Here is a 14,536-nt window from a genome sequence, read left to right on the forward strand (position 1 = left end):
GCAGAGCGCGCGAATCAATTTAAATGACGTCGGATTATTGCGCTGTCAAGTTGGCTCCCACGCGCCGCCCACGCGACCGTTTCCCGCGGAGTGTGTAAAGCTCGTGGCGGCCTATTTCTTGTCGCGCGATTCGCGCCCGCCTTCGACGAGCAGGTATTGTTCGTAAGTTTCTCCGCGGGAAAAAGAGAGAGAGAGAGAGAGAGAGAGAGAGAGAGAGAGAGAGAGAGACAAACGTAATTACACACGCGGGAAAAGGTTACAGTGTCATCGCGTCAAGAAGCGTGGAAAGGCTTTCCAAGCGATCTTTGCAACTGCGCGGCGGCTCGTGTCGCTTTAAAAGAATTGTATCGCCTGAAAGTTTTGCGACTCTGCACTATCGAATTGTTGCCCCCGCACATACCGCGTGTTCTTCTTCTTCTTCTTCTTTGTCTACGTTCCGTACGCGCGTCGGTCTTCTCGCGTGCAGTCTCCTCAGTCGACGGACGGCCTGCCGAGAAAATGCTCGAGTCCTTCGCCTCGCTATAAATTGATATCGCCTGGTAAAATGAAAGGTCCTCTGGAAGGATTAACCGAGAGTCTTGCGCAAAGCTTAAGGGAAGGACCACATGTGGGAGGCCGTTTTCAAGGCTATCTTTATGAATTTTTTTAACGGGAACGGTAAGATCTATGGACGTGAAATTTTCACAGTGTATTTATTAATGTTCAAGGTATAAAATTAATTTTATCGAATCGCGAGAACCGATCAAATTTGTGATTATGGATAAAAATGCAGTCATCCGTTTGCGAGCTCTATGTTCGCTGTCGACATCCAGGTCTCTCATTACTCTGAAACTAAAAAATGAGAAAAATTTTTTAAATATACGGTTGTCATTATAACCCGCATCAAAATGAAGTCAGTGAAGCCAAGTTTGGAAGAACAATAACTGTACAAAAAAGAAGTATCGAAAATGAAACATTTTTCAAGTTATAATCATGTTTAAAAAAATGAATAAAATAAAATATAACTGTGTTCGAGATAGGGGTGGAAAACTACATGTCTATTGTATATTGTATAAAAATTTCAAGTTATTCGGTTCGATAGTTCTCGCGTAATCGTGTCGACGGTTTAAGAAAATGGTGTTTCCAGATAAACGCGTTTCAAGTTTTATGTGTACTTTCCATGTAAATAGTAACAAATTTATTTTATGTACTTTGAACATTAATGAATACACTGTGAAAATTTCACGTCCGTTGATACTACCGTCTCTGTTTTAAAAAAATCATGAAAATAGCCTTGGAAACGGCTCCTGCTGCGTAATTCCCCCCCTTAAACGACTCGTCATTCAAATATCTTTTTTTTAAAGTTTCTCCGCCGCACGTCTAAGCTCAAACTTCGCGCAGGCCTTTGTTGGCTTCTCTCTAGCGACCCATTATTTTAACGCGGCATAGACTCATCAATCCGACAAGGCGAGATGCGTGAGAAACATCAGCGCGAAAACTTGTCCCTGTAAGCCCGAGAAATGTAAATAAAGAAGTATAACGCGGGAATGGCACACGTGACAGCAGGTGTGGCAGCATAACGAAGGATAAAAATGCAATATTTTTAAATGCCGTGCACGCGATTGTTAAACAGTTCAGAGTACAGACGAGCCGGTAAACGGCGTCCTTTATGACGTGTCTCGCATCGAAAAGAAATCGCGGGTACAGCTTGCTCTGCATAATTAGCGAGACGAATGTTGCTCCGCGCGACGGGATTTCGCTCGCGCAGCCGTCACTTTCGAAATCTCGCGTTTCCCCGGACGTTACGACTAGAAGCGTGTACCGAAGTTGCGCATTTTTCCAAAAATACAGTGTTTCTACGTGCGCGTGAATTATACGTCGCTTTCTCGCTTTTTGTTTACGCTCGTGCGCATAAGCCACGTTTATTTTCAACTCGTGAGTCTCAGCTTGGCACAACTGCGCAACTTGTCTGCAACGAATTTATTTCGCGCGGAGGACACTAACGCTAACATTCCAACGCCAAGGAGAGACAGAGAGAGAGAGAGAGAGAGAGAGAGAGAGAGAGAGCCGACCGGCTATCCCTTGCTGCGTTTCACTCTTTGTTTCGGCGCAAATTGTTGCGTTCATTGCGCTCCTCCGAGCGTCACCGTTGACGACTAATTAAAACGAGACCGTGATTCGGACGACGACGACGTCGAGCGAGAGACAGGAGACAGAGAGAAGGAGACGAGACGAAGGCGCACACGAATTGTCTTTAGTTCTCTCACTGCCGTTGAGAGAAATTGAATCGCCGCGTCTCTTCGTAGCGGCGGAGTATCGAAGAGAGAGAGACTCCTCCCGCTCCCTGGCCGTCGCAGCAAGGTGGAAGCCGATCCCCGAAGGAAATCTGCGAGTTCAATCAAGATGGACTCCGCGTACATGACGTATTCGGCAAACTCCATCGGCGCGAGTCTGTCGCCGCTGCCGTGTCGCGCGGACGGAAAGTTTCGCTGAGACCGAAGAAATAGGAAAAGACAATCGCGCTGCTCCCGCTGCTCCCCCCCCCTCTCCCCCGGTTGCTTATGATACACCCGAACCGAGTTTCCGCGCGGACCTTCGCCACCGCGACGAGATGAGGCTCTCACGCGAGAGACTCGAGGAGCGGAACGACGACGTCGCCGCCGCCGCCGCCGCCGCCGCCGCCACCGACGACGACGAGGACGAGGACGAGGAGGCTCCTCTCGAGCCGGCCAAAAAGTGCGCGCAGCTGCCTCGAGCTATCGATCCCGGGGCGCGGGTCCGGCAATGAGCGCGTAATTCCGCGCGAGGCCGCGCCGATAATTGCCGGCGACGCGTTATCGATGAGAAAAAGACAAGTGGTGGGAAATCCTGCGCGCGAAGGAAAACCGACAAGCGGCAAGAGGTGATACACACGCGCGCGCGCGAAGATGATCGCAGTGTCGCTCTTCATCTGGACGATAACCAGATCGAGGGACCGTGCGGAGATTGGAGCGGAGGAGGGCGGCCGGCGAGACTCCCGGGGGGACTCGCTGTACAGGGACAATCGGGAGCGCGGGGATTCCAGGCGGAATTCCAGGGAAACGGCGACGATCGGGCTAGCCATCGTCGAGCGCAGACGGCACCGTCCTCGCCGGCACTCGCGTCGTTATTACGTCGAGCGTAACAAGAGGTGAGTGCGCGCGACCGGAGCGGCCGCCGGAGGATCACCGTCACCGCCGAATCCGAATCGTTCGGCGAGATCAAACGATCGCGGGGAAACGATTAGATCTCGCTCCGAGATTAAACCGGCGCGCACGCCGGTCGGCGGGAGATGTTAATATCTCGCGCGCGACTTAACTCGCGGCTCCTCCACTTCCACCCCCGTTTCGTTCTTCTTCTCCTCCCCTCCCACCCGGGGGGAGAGGCTCCCCCTGCCCTGGCGCCGTAATTCACGCAAAATATCGCGGGCGATTAATAGAGAGGGAGAGAGAGAGAGGCGGAGGCGTACAATGAGAGCTCTTCTCCTCGCTATTCGAGCGTTATGAAGCGGGCTTATTGAGATAAGCCGTAGCCGCTTAATACCGCGATGCGAAGATCACATCCGTGCGCCGAGGTTTATTAAATCCGAGCTCCCTTTCGCTTCGATGCTAATGCAATCGATGTGCCCGGGCCGCACGCGGCCGGGCGCGGCTACGCGACGAAAGTCGATTACCGCGCGCGTTCCGTCCGCGACGGGACTCGCCGGCGAGGAACGTCGGCTCAGCCTTTTTTATCGCTGAATGGGTGCGCACTTTCGGAACTCGAGGAGAAGCGGATGTGCAGGGCGTCTCAGGTATCAACGGGCAACCTGCGCCCGCGTGTGTGTGTGTGTGTGTGTGTGTTTGTTGGGCGGATAAAAGGAGAGAAAAAAAAAGGACGTCACATGCACGCGAGTCCGTGGGAGCTTTGTTGAGAAATTATGACGACAGAAGGATGAGGGGCGGCGCGCGAGTCCTTTGGCCTCCACGCTGGCCGGATTTAACTCGATTTTTATCGATACGGAACGTTGACGGGAGAAGCAATAAGAAGTGATTAAGGTCGAGATGTAACTGGAAGAATTAATATTGCTAAAGTGAACAGCGCGGGTTCGCAGTGTGAGGTTCGTGGGATAAACAACAATTAATATAAATAAATAATTCCATTCTTCTGTACGCTGTCAATCGCGCATTGACAAAAGTAGCCTACATTTTGAAACGCAACATTTGACAAGATGATTATAATGACGATGAAATCATTGACGGCAAAGGCAGATTTCTTTCATTCGCGGCACGTTTCATTGTTGTTGCAACTTTCTAACAAGGTTTCTGCATACAGACGTATTTTTCTTCTTATTTTTATCCGTATTAGAACATACGGGCGCAGTCCGGTCGTGTAAAATCTAGGAGAGCCTGTGCGGTCGAGAAGGGAGAGAAAGAGAGTAAAACAGAGTCGAAGCGCAGAGAGTGCAGCGGAAAAGGACAGACCAATTGTCGCGCATTATCGCGCGAATCTCTTATCACCGCGACCAGCGTTCGTGCACGCTCGCTTTATTTGTAATTGTTATCGCGAGCGCAGCGATAAATGACTATCTCGCGATTCGCGCAGGAGAGCCTAATGGCACATCGGCGTCTGCAGTACGAGAGACGGGCGGGGAGGACGGGCGAAGGAGGAAACGCGAGCGAGCAAGCGCGCCGCTTCATTACGACGGGATTCTCGGCGCGGCGCGCGTGATAAGGAAAGTTTGATCGGGATCGGCCGAGTTTACGTATCGGGAGACTCTGGGCGCGTTTTTCATCGCACGGCTTTTTCGCGGGCGACGAGGGGCCGTTATATTTGCATACTCGATCGGCGCCCGCAATATTTTCTGGATTATCGTCTCGGGAGCAGCGATTCGCCGCGAAAAACCGGATTTCGTACGCGAAGTCGCGCGTTCTACGCGATCGTTTGCATAATATTGCATTTGCGTAAACGCCGCTTTCTCCCTTCCCTCCCCCCCCCTCTCTCTCTCTCTCTCTCTCTCTCTCTCTCACTCACTCTTCGCGAAGTACATCGATTGTCTCTCCCTCTTCTCCCCTCTCTGCTTTCACGACATTCTCGCATATCGTATTCGCGAGCGCAAGGAGCGAGTTCTTGACACAAATCTGCCGACCCTGAAGGGTACGTAGGTGATAAACACCCTTAACAACCGCGCGGCACGCTAACTCTTTCGGGGTCGATATTACCGTGCGCTCTGGAAACTCCGCGGACGAACGCGCACGTGAAGATCGCCGGAATGCGGAGAGATGATCGTTTTTAAGTATTCATATTCTCCGGATGTCCCGAGATCACCCCCCCCCTCCCCCCCGTCGGGCCCTCGCCCACACGACCCGATCCCCCGGCTGGTATGCGTGAGTCGATTCCACCGCGATACCATCGAGAGCATCGTTAAACGGCGCTACGTGACGCGCCTTCGTGCGCGATCGAGTTGCTCGCGAACCTTCGAAATTCTCTCTCGGAATATTCCCGGGGATCTAATTGGGAAGCTGGCCCGCCGTCCTTCGAAATTTTTAAGAAAGTATTGGAACTTTGCTTGCCCGTTCAAAAGGTTCAGGTTGGTTGTTCCGTCGAATTTAGCGACGTCGCGAAGGCAGCGAAAATGCCATTTGAAACAAGAAAGGGCTTTCCTAAAAAAGGACTCGTAAGGACTTGTAAGGTCATTTTTACGGAGAGTTTTGACTTTAGAGTTTTGCTTTTACAAGTTGGATTTCGACATTTTCTTCGGGGTCTAAATCGATGTTTCAAAACGCGCGTAAATTCCGATTGGAACTGATTGCGAACGCTTGAAATCCGACCTCGGTCGCGCATTCAAAGCGACAAAGCTTTTTCCCAATATTTATCTTCGCATACATTCTTCATTTTACAGCGCGATTTAATTCTTTCCGCTTTTCATCCTGTAGAGTACAATAGGTAGTGTAAAATTTGGATTCATTGTCCGACGTGAAAATGCACGTACCGACTGAAAAAGGAAGAAGGTGCACCTCTGTTTGCGACAAGAATGGAATTCGCAATTGGTGTCCCGACCGAGTAACGAATTTTCGGGCGGGTCGGGGAGTTCCCCGAGCGGAATCTGCGTTGCGTCGGCGGGAAAGAGCCGAGAAAAATTTCTCAGAGGCGAGGAATCTGTCCGATCGTCGATCGGAACGATCCTTCGGATTTTCCGATGAGGACGAGAGAGGTGAAACTCCGCGATGCACGGGGCTGCCGCGTCGCGTCCGATGACGCGTCGGTGACGCTTCGATATTAATTGGTTGCACGTCGACGAGAGAGAGATGTCGTCGTTCGACGACACGTGCGTCCATACGCACGATAAGAACGACGAACGCGCTTAATGCGGCTCGATGCTCGTTAACGCGCGCCCACGCGCACGTTTTCGCGCGGCGCGGATAAATGGCGGTTGACTTGCTTCTCTCGTCTAAATGGAAAACCGTCGACGCGAGAGAGAGAGAGAGAGAGAGAGAGAGAGAGGACGAGCAGCGTCTCGGACGCGCGAAGGACACACCCGACGGTCGGCCACTCTTCGAACCTGGTCCTTGGAGAGAGACGTAGGCTGTATGTAGAAATTTCCCGAGATTTTCCTAGACTCATTATATACACAGGGTGTCCCGTTTTAAAGGACCCACTCAAATATCTCAGAAACGCTGCGTTAAATCGAAAAATATCCAAGACGAACGTTGTTCAGCTTGAAAGGGGACATGGGACAGCGATGGCATTTTGCTTATAGATGGCTCCATTTTCGAGATATTTACTGATTATCAATTTTCTTAAATGGAAATCCAAATTTTTTATTATATCATCTTGTTCTACCAATTAATTTGAACAACTTTTGTCTGAAACATCTTTTTATTTGTTTAATATGTTTTGAGATATTCAAGGAAAACTTGGTAACTTTTCCAACATTTTACCTTACGATATCTCGCTAACTATTCGTCGAAAGAAAAAATAGTATTAGACTTTTTTACTTTATTTACTTACTCAAGAATATACTACTATAATAGTGCCCTAACTTTTGTTAATTTAATAATCATGAAATTTCCAAAGGTCGGATAAGTTAATCCAGAGTTAATAAGTTAACCATGTATATAAATTACGGTCGGAATTTCCAAATTTGCCGCAGAATTGGCCATCTGATTGGGATACCAATTGAAAGTCCCGTTTTTACGCCACTTTTGGGTTGTTGATAAAAAATTTATAAAGGATTGTAAAGCCAAGTGAAGTTTTCTGTTTCGAGTAAAGATACGATATCTTGTTTTTCACTCAGGATATTTATCATCATTCGTTAACTTGTCGCATCCTGGATCAATTGACAAACCTTACCTCAATTGACTTTATCTTACCTCAAGTTTTTCGTCCCGGCCGCGAAATTCTCATCCAAATCGCGATCGCGTCCTTAAATGAACAAAACGCTCGCCGTTTGCACGTCCGTCGGCAGTTGCGAGTTCTCTCTTCGAGCGAGAGTGTTTCCATGCTTCTTCTTCTCTCTCTCTCTCTCTCTCTCTCTCTCTCTCTCTCTCTTGTTATTGTTTCTTATTATCTGCTTATTATCTCGGCAAGATCCTGTTGAAATTGACATGGCGCGGCTCCCTTTCATTTTCCCATATTTTGGTATCATACGCGAAAGACGCTTCTCAGCCGCATTTTAATGCGCGGCGAATTCCTCGAAGGGAAAAGCGGATTTCTCTGCGATAAATGCCTCCTTCTCTGACTCCCCTCCGTTCTCCTCTCTTCGCTCCGTCGAAAATTCTGCTGGTGAAAAATCTCACGCGTCGATTGGAGCTCCGTTGCCCTTCGATCCGTCCGTCGCCGGGATACGCCGGCTTCTTTCATCCCCAAACGCGCCATACATCGCACACCTCGAGGGCGGCGGATGCCACTTCGGGATTTCCATGTAAACGAGATGACTGTCGTTGCATTCGCGCGTAAACAACCCGGCGATCGATGGCGCGCGCGCCCGCGAACGGGCGTGCAATCGTGATTGCATCTTGTTGCCGCGTTACGCATAATAACGACTTTAATCAATGTAACGTGGCACCGCGGGACGATTCACGCGGGAGAGGGTAAAGAGAGAGAGAGAGAAAGGTGCGGGCGAATACTCGTGCCGTATTGCGTGCAAATTTTTTAAGCGCTCATCGGGAGAGTAACTCTCTCTCTCTCTCTCTCTCTCTCTCTTTCTTCCTCTCTTGGCTTCGCGTAGAGAGAAACAAAAAGAAAAAATAAATAAAGCGAGAAATAGAGAGGGAAATAGGGAGAACGCGAAACACATTTGAAAGGGTTGATTACGTGAAAAAAAAAAGAAAAAAGAAACAAGTCTCTTTCTGTGTTTCTGTGTTGCCGCTCTTCTCGTGAAACTCGCGAAATGGCTGCGCGCGTGCGTCTGTGTCCCGGGCAACAATTCGAGAGTTCGGCGGAATAAAAGCCGAATTAAAAAGAAAGCTTTCCCTCTCCCCCCCTCTCTCTCTCTCTTTTTCCACGTGGGAAAAGGAAATACATCGCGGACGCGTGCCATCAATGAAATTTTAGACAGTGTCGAGCGCGCGATAAATGCTGATAAACTTCAACCGGGGGCTTCAACGAGCGTAAATTAATGGAGAAAAAGAGAGATTGTTATGTATTGCCCGCAGAGAAGCATAAAACTTGCAGACGGATGTCGCCGCGAAACCGCCGTGATGCGTCACTTTTCTCTCCCTCGTTTCTCCTTCGTCGCTGCGCGATATTTCGTCGCGAGCGCGACGAGCGACGAGAGTCTCGCGCTCATATTACATTAAACACGTGCGGCGAGGCGGCGGCGGCGGCGGCGGCGGCGGCGGCGGTTGATAAAACGCGCCAAGTCCGCGGACTTTTCACACATTTACAGGATAAGTGAAAGAGTCACAGCGCCCCGGGCGCAGCCCGGCAATTTATCGCTCGTAATGTCCGTCTCGGCTGCGCGAACCGATCGTTATTTCGGCAGTTACCGAACGCGCCCGTTAATACGCGCCGCGCTCTCTTGATGTCGACGCTTTTCTTTTTCTTCTGCCGAGACGCGGCCTTATCGGAAAGATCTCAAGCAGCGAGAGCGTAGCTGCTTGAGCGGGCTGCCCGCCACGCGGGGGAGGGGACGCGGCGTTTTCCTGTCGGCATATTTGGTAAAGCTCCTCGTACTTTCTGCCGATCCGAAAATACACCTTGCGGCCGCGAGCCTCAAGGTGTATTTTCCTCCTTCGCCTGGGCCCGCTCGCCGACCGCCAAGGATAAGCCGGCCGCGGCTCCCGTCGTCTGTCCGACTTTGCGAAATGAGAGTTCGTGTCCTATTACGCCATGCAAATTTCCCAACTCACGCTCACACTCCCGCGCGCTGTATTCGTATCTTCAATTTGTCTTTGCTCTGAACAACTCACCGCGTTGTTCAACACTTATGACTCGGAGCCGACGCCGCTGTTGCCGCCGGACGGTCTGCTCGTAAGAGTTCATTACGGTTATCAGTTTTCTCCCACTTCTTACAGTTGTTCTTAGAGCTGGCGTATACCAGAGTGAGAACGATGTCGATTTATAAATGGAAATTTTTATAATGTTTTATATCTCGCAGTCACACAAGCTTTGACACTTCATTTGGATGAATTTTTTCTCCGACTCTGAGAAGTAAATCAAGCGCCAATCGCTATGATCGTCATATCATTATGAACTTACGTTAATGAACTTACTTATCACTAATACTGACTACGTTATTGTCGCAATTATTAAGACATTTTTCATCGAATTCGATCATACGTGAAAATTCTGCCGATTGCGTCGCGTTCTTAGAAAACTTGCCGCCTTCGCGTCTAACAGGCACGTCTCAGCCGGCAATCGTCCTCATTTCACGGAAGCAAAGAATGCCTTTTTGCAGAAACACGAAAAGATCGGGTTAACGAGCGAACGATACGAGACATCGACGCGATCTCAACTAATTGCAGCGCGAATGAGTCGGGCACGAAGGAGGAGGGTCCGAGTAACGCGAAGAACGAGTCTTGTTTGGCGCGCGCGAGCGAACGAGAGAGAGAGAGAGAGAGAGAGAGAGAGACACGCTCGGTGCGATCACGATCGATTCGAAAATATACTCCCGCCGTACTTCCTCTTCACAATTTGCGCAATTAACGGCGTCTGCGAGTTAGCCGGTCTCGGCTGAATCGTCACTTCAGGTACCTGTGCGTGCCGCGCGTCGTCGCTTCCTCTTTCACAGTCGCTCCTCCTGCTCCTCCTCGCTCCTTCTCCTCCTGCCCCTCCTTTTCGAGCGTTTCCGCTTCTCGAGTAATGACATTGTTATCGACTCGTGCCGTGCGTCTATACAACGCGCGTCTTGCTTCTTGCCGTCACGCGGTGTAATTCATTTCACGGCTAATTAAAGACGCGATCCCGCCTCGCGGCGAGATTGCAATCGCGGACGACGCGACAATTTCCCTCGCGACCAGCCCCGGCGACGCTCGGCCTTCTGTTCGCCGACCTTCCAATCGAGCTGATTCTCCAATTCGAGCCAATGAAAGATACAAATCACGCCTGCCATTAGTTATCGATTCGTGATATTTTCGCGCCGCTGATCGAGACGATCCGCGTGTGTCACGTTTCCACTTGTCGCGCGCTCGGCGTCATTGTGATGAAAAAGTCGTCGCAGCAGGCGAGAATACCCGTCGAAACTAACTAATGGTAACATAATATGCGTTATCGAGACCTCTCGCAGCGGCGCTTATGAAATATCACGTACACAATAGCCTCCTAACGTCGTCGCATTCGACCCGAATTCAACCTCTAGCCGCGCGCGCGCGCGCGCGCGCGTCGGATAATCGTCGGACAGTTCGTATCATTCTTTTATCCGTCTAACAATCCATTTGTTCCTGCGACAATGTCGACACCGACGTGCGCGTCGCCTTATTCATCGGAATAATGCACGGACGAAATTGCGTATTGTCCGGTCCGTCATATTCATTTCGCGCGCCAAGTACCGTCCTAACGAAGTGCGGAGAGATGACCGATCGCGCTGTCTCTTCAGCCCCTCCAGCCCACTCTCTCTCTCTCTCACTCTCTCTCACTCTCTCCACATCTCCCTGCTCGCCCACTCGTTATTTCCCGGGCGTACAAATTACAGTCTCTTATAATTATTTCCCGAGGGAGTACGTCGCGCGCGGTCGTCGCGCGAGCGCGAGAAATCCATGTCGGGTGCGTTTCGCGAGCCGGCGAGAGAAAGGGTTAATCGAATAAGCGCGAAGCCCGCGACGTGCGGCTGCGCCGCGTCTCGTGTTTTGCGGAAACACTCGCGCGGTTTCCGCGTCGAGAAACCGAGCCGCTGGATTCTCCCGGCGAAAATTCCCCGTCGCCTGTGAATGGAGAGAGGAAAGAGGAGGGAGAGGGAAAAAAGAGAACTTCGCGCCGTTCACTCAGCGCGCGCGCTCAGACGGGATTTCAATTTGCGTATCAGCGCGGCCGCGGTATTTAAAGCTAAACAATGAGAACTCTCCCGGCAAACAGTCCTGTCGAATTTCCCCGCCGAGGGATAAAAAATTACTCGCAATTGTTCGCGCAGCGTGTGCACGTGTCGGGCGGGGGGGGGGGGAGGCGGGAAGAATAAGATGAGAATCCTGTGGATTCGGAGATGACGAGGAGGGCGGAGGAGAGGGCGAGATGGGACGGGAGGGAGGAAGAGTGAGCGTAACCTCCTGTCGTCGTCGTCATCGTCGTCGTCGTCGGCGGCGACGGCGGCGGCGAGGAAATGAAGGAGGGATGCAGGACAACCGATTTTTCCCGAACGGCCCGAACGCAGACTTTGAAGCATGATGCGCAGCTATAGCGGGTATAAGCAACAGACGCTTGGCATGGCAAGTCAGTTCGCGTCCGGCACGCGAGCGACGAGGTTCGCTCTTCGCGAAGTAAGATCGCGCGCTTCGCCCCGAAGGTGGTGTATCGACGTTTCCGCGCCGCGAGCAGCTCGTTCCGGCCGGCCTTGGGGCGCGATATATTGTCCATCATCGGCAGGGACGAGCGGAACGTACGCGCCCCGTGCCGCGCGCGCGCGCGTAATCTCTCTCTCTCTCTCTCTCTCTCGATCTCGATCTCGTTTAATTCGCGATTAACAATTAGGAAATGGAGGACTCGTGAGACCTTTGACGTTCGCTCGCACGTGACATGACATGACGTGACGCGATGCGACGCGACGTGACGCGACGCGGCGGTCCCACAGCGTTTATAAAGTTCAAGCGCTCAATGATTTGATGACATTTCACGCACGGCTCGCCTGCGCGCGAGCGGGAGTCCCTCGGTGGATCGCGGCGGCAGGATAATGAGACGATGAGTCGAGCCGGTGAGAGACGCGCCGCGCGCGATCGAGTATGAGAGAGTGAGAGAGCGAGGGAGACAGAGGAAGATAGAGTGAGAGGAGAATCGAGGGTGGCGAGGGAGAGACACGTTCTCCGGGCATAATCGCCCGGGTCGCGAGTGCGTGTGCATCGACGCGTCCCTCTTAGAGAGGGGTGTCGCCGCGACGACGGCGAAATAATTTTGTGTAAAGTATGTGCGCCCGGGGGGAGGGTAATATCCGATATCTTCCGCGGGGAGTAACCGCGGTAGAACGTGCTTAATATCGCGCTGCTAAGCGCAGCCGGTGGGCTGTGGTGGAACTTGAGAAATTTCTTGTAGCCCGAGGGCGAGGGAGGAAGAGAGGGAGAGAGGGAGGGGAAAGGAGAGCGTATCGGCGGAAGATAATGAAAAATATCTGAAAGCGCGTTCGAGCATTAATAACTCCTGCTATATTAGCACCATTAGGCGAAACGGGGCGGGGGAGGGGGAAGAGGAGAGGCGATTCCTTTCTTCCGCCCTCGCGCGAAGGCAATTACCCCTCCGAATGATCCACCGGACGATCCGTCTCCGGGATTGGCCGGAGGCGTCTGAAGATCCTCGGACCGAATTATACCTGTCGCGAGCGCGTCCGACATCGCCCGGCGGATTATTGACCACACGGCCGCGCGGGTTCCGCTTGCAAAATCCTTGGAATGATTCCTGCGACGGATATGCGCGTCTCGCTTCACGGTTATTGCATTTTGCAGCGCACGAGCAATCTAAAAATATCGAATTCTCGCCCGTGCATCCGCCGTGCGTATCTCCGCGAGGAAGGTCGCCGGCGGCGTTAGGAGTTGCCGCGAATTAACGTCTCGAAAGAATGACGGCAAATGTGGTAAACGCGAGTCTGACGAGGGGCGGAGAAGGGGGAGAGGTTTCCACCGCGTCGTTAATTCGTTATAAGTCGATTTCGCGTCGCCGGTTGACAACCCGCCAACTCCAGATTTAGACCGCGTCGAACTCGAGACCTCGTTGAATCCGCCGCACGTGGCGCGGCTGCGAGATGCATAACGAACTTATCGGTATCATGATACGCGTAATCAAGCGTGATAAGCAAGTTACAGAGTGTTGCGCCGATGTAAACCGCGGGGGGGGTGGGGATATTAGAGGAGAGCGTTATATCAGAGACCGGCGAAGGGAGTTGAAGCCGTCGCGCGGAAACACGAAGAAGATCTCGCTCCCGGCGCCTCGCTTTGTTTGTTTCCCCTCAGATCCCCGCGGATCTCGTAATGAGACGGAAGTTAGATTGCATTATACGCGACGAGGAGCGAGCCAGATCCCGACTAGAAATTTATCCCATGGTCCTGATCAGGTTAACCTCATTTGGACATCAGGTCCCAATAAGGTAATACTATCGGGTCCTAGTAAGTCATGTGACGCAGCGTGGATATCAGGAAGGATTCATGGTCTGGTCCTTATCGAGTTACCTTATGGAATCCTTATTACGTTTTTTTTCTTTTTTTCAAATTATGGCTCCCGATTACTTCGCCACGGCTATATTGGATGATGACAGAAATAAGAAATGACACGCTGAGAATTCTTTCGTGTCGTTTCCAAATAAAACGATATTTGCATGAAATAATATTTTAGATCGCTTGAGCATACTTGTAAAATGTTTCGGAAAAGAAACATAAAATGAATATATCATGAGATCATAAAGTATCACAAGGTGACAAGACATAAAGTAGCGTTAAAGAGAAAAGTTGCATGTCACGTTAATTTTACAGCTATTTATTGACTTCCAAAAGAAAGGATAGTTTCTATAGCATTTTACAAATATATTCAAGTGATCTCAAGTGTCTTTTCAATGCAAACATCTTTATATTTGGAAATGACATCCAAAAATTGCTTTGTTAAAACTTGATAATGCAAATCATATCAGGTACAATGAATAAGATCCCGACAAGGACCTGATCAACTGAACCACATTATATCATACACTAGGTTGGTACTCCTTAGTCTCCTAATGTGGACGCAATCATTACAACCTTATAAAGGTCTTCTTTACTCATTTGTCGTTAGAACATTATAAGGACTGACTTGCTTAGAATTACCTTTTATTCACTCTATCAGGTCCTTATCGATGTTAGGTGAACCTGATCAAAATTTTTAGCCGGGATGCATTTCGGCCGGAGCAGGCGGGATCTCGGAAGATTCGTGCGAGCCGAATTCGACGGAAGGA

At 50.8% G+C, this 14,536-nt stretch overlaps 1 protein-coding gene across 9 annotated transcripts in view; it reads left to right on the forward strand.

Moving 5' to 3' along the window:
* Positions 1 to 14,536, forward strand: part of dnc (phosphodiesterase dunce) — a 302,091-nt gene that overhangs the window by 171,499 nt on the left and 116,056 nt on the right. Inside the window, exon 2 of one of the 9 annotated variants that reach the window (XM_025308092.1) lies at positions 2,286 to 3,148. The exons of 7 other annotated variants lie outside the window; for them this stretch is intronic. In XM_025308092.1, the coding sequence (XP_025163877.1) occupies positions 2,907 to 3,148 (242 nt within the window). In that variant the 5' untranslated portion in view covers positions 2,286 to 2,906. Of the gene's footprint in view, positions 1 to 2,212; positions 3,149 to 14,536 lie in introns of those variants that run through there. One more of the 9 variants, XM_019842325.2, reaches the window with a different exon arrangement.

This window comes from Harpegnathos saltator, unplaced genomic scaffold (assembly GCF_003227715.2).
Source record: "Harpegnathos saltator strain DR-91 unplaced genomic scaffold, Hsal_v8.6 scaffold139, whole genome shotgun sequence".
Lineage (NCBI taxonomy): Eukaryota > Metazoa > Arthropoda > Insecta > Hymenoptera > Formicidae > Harpegnathos > Harpegnathos saltator.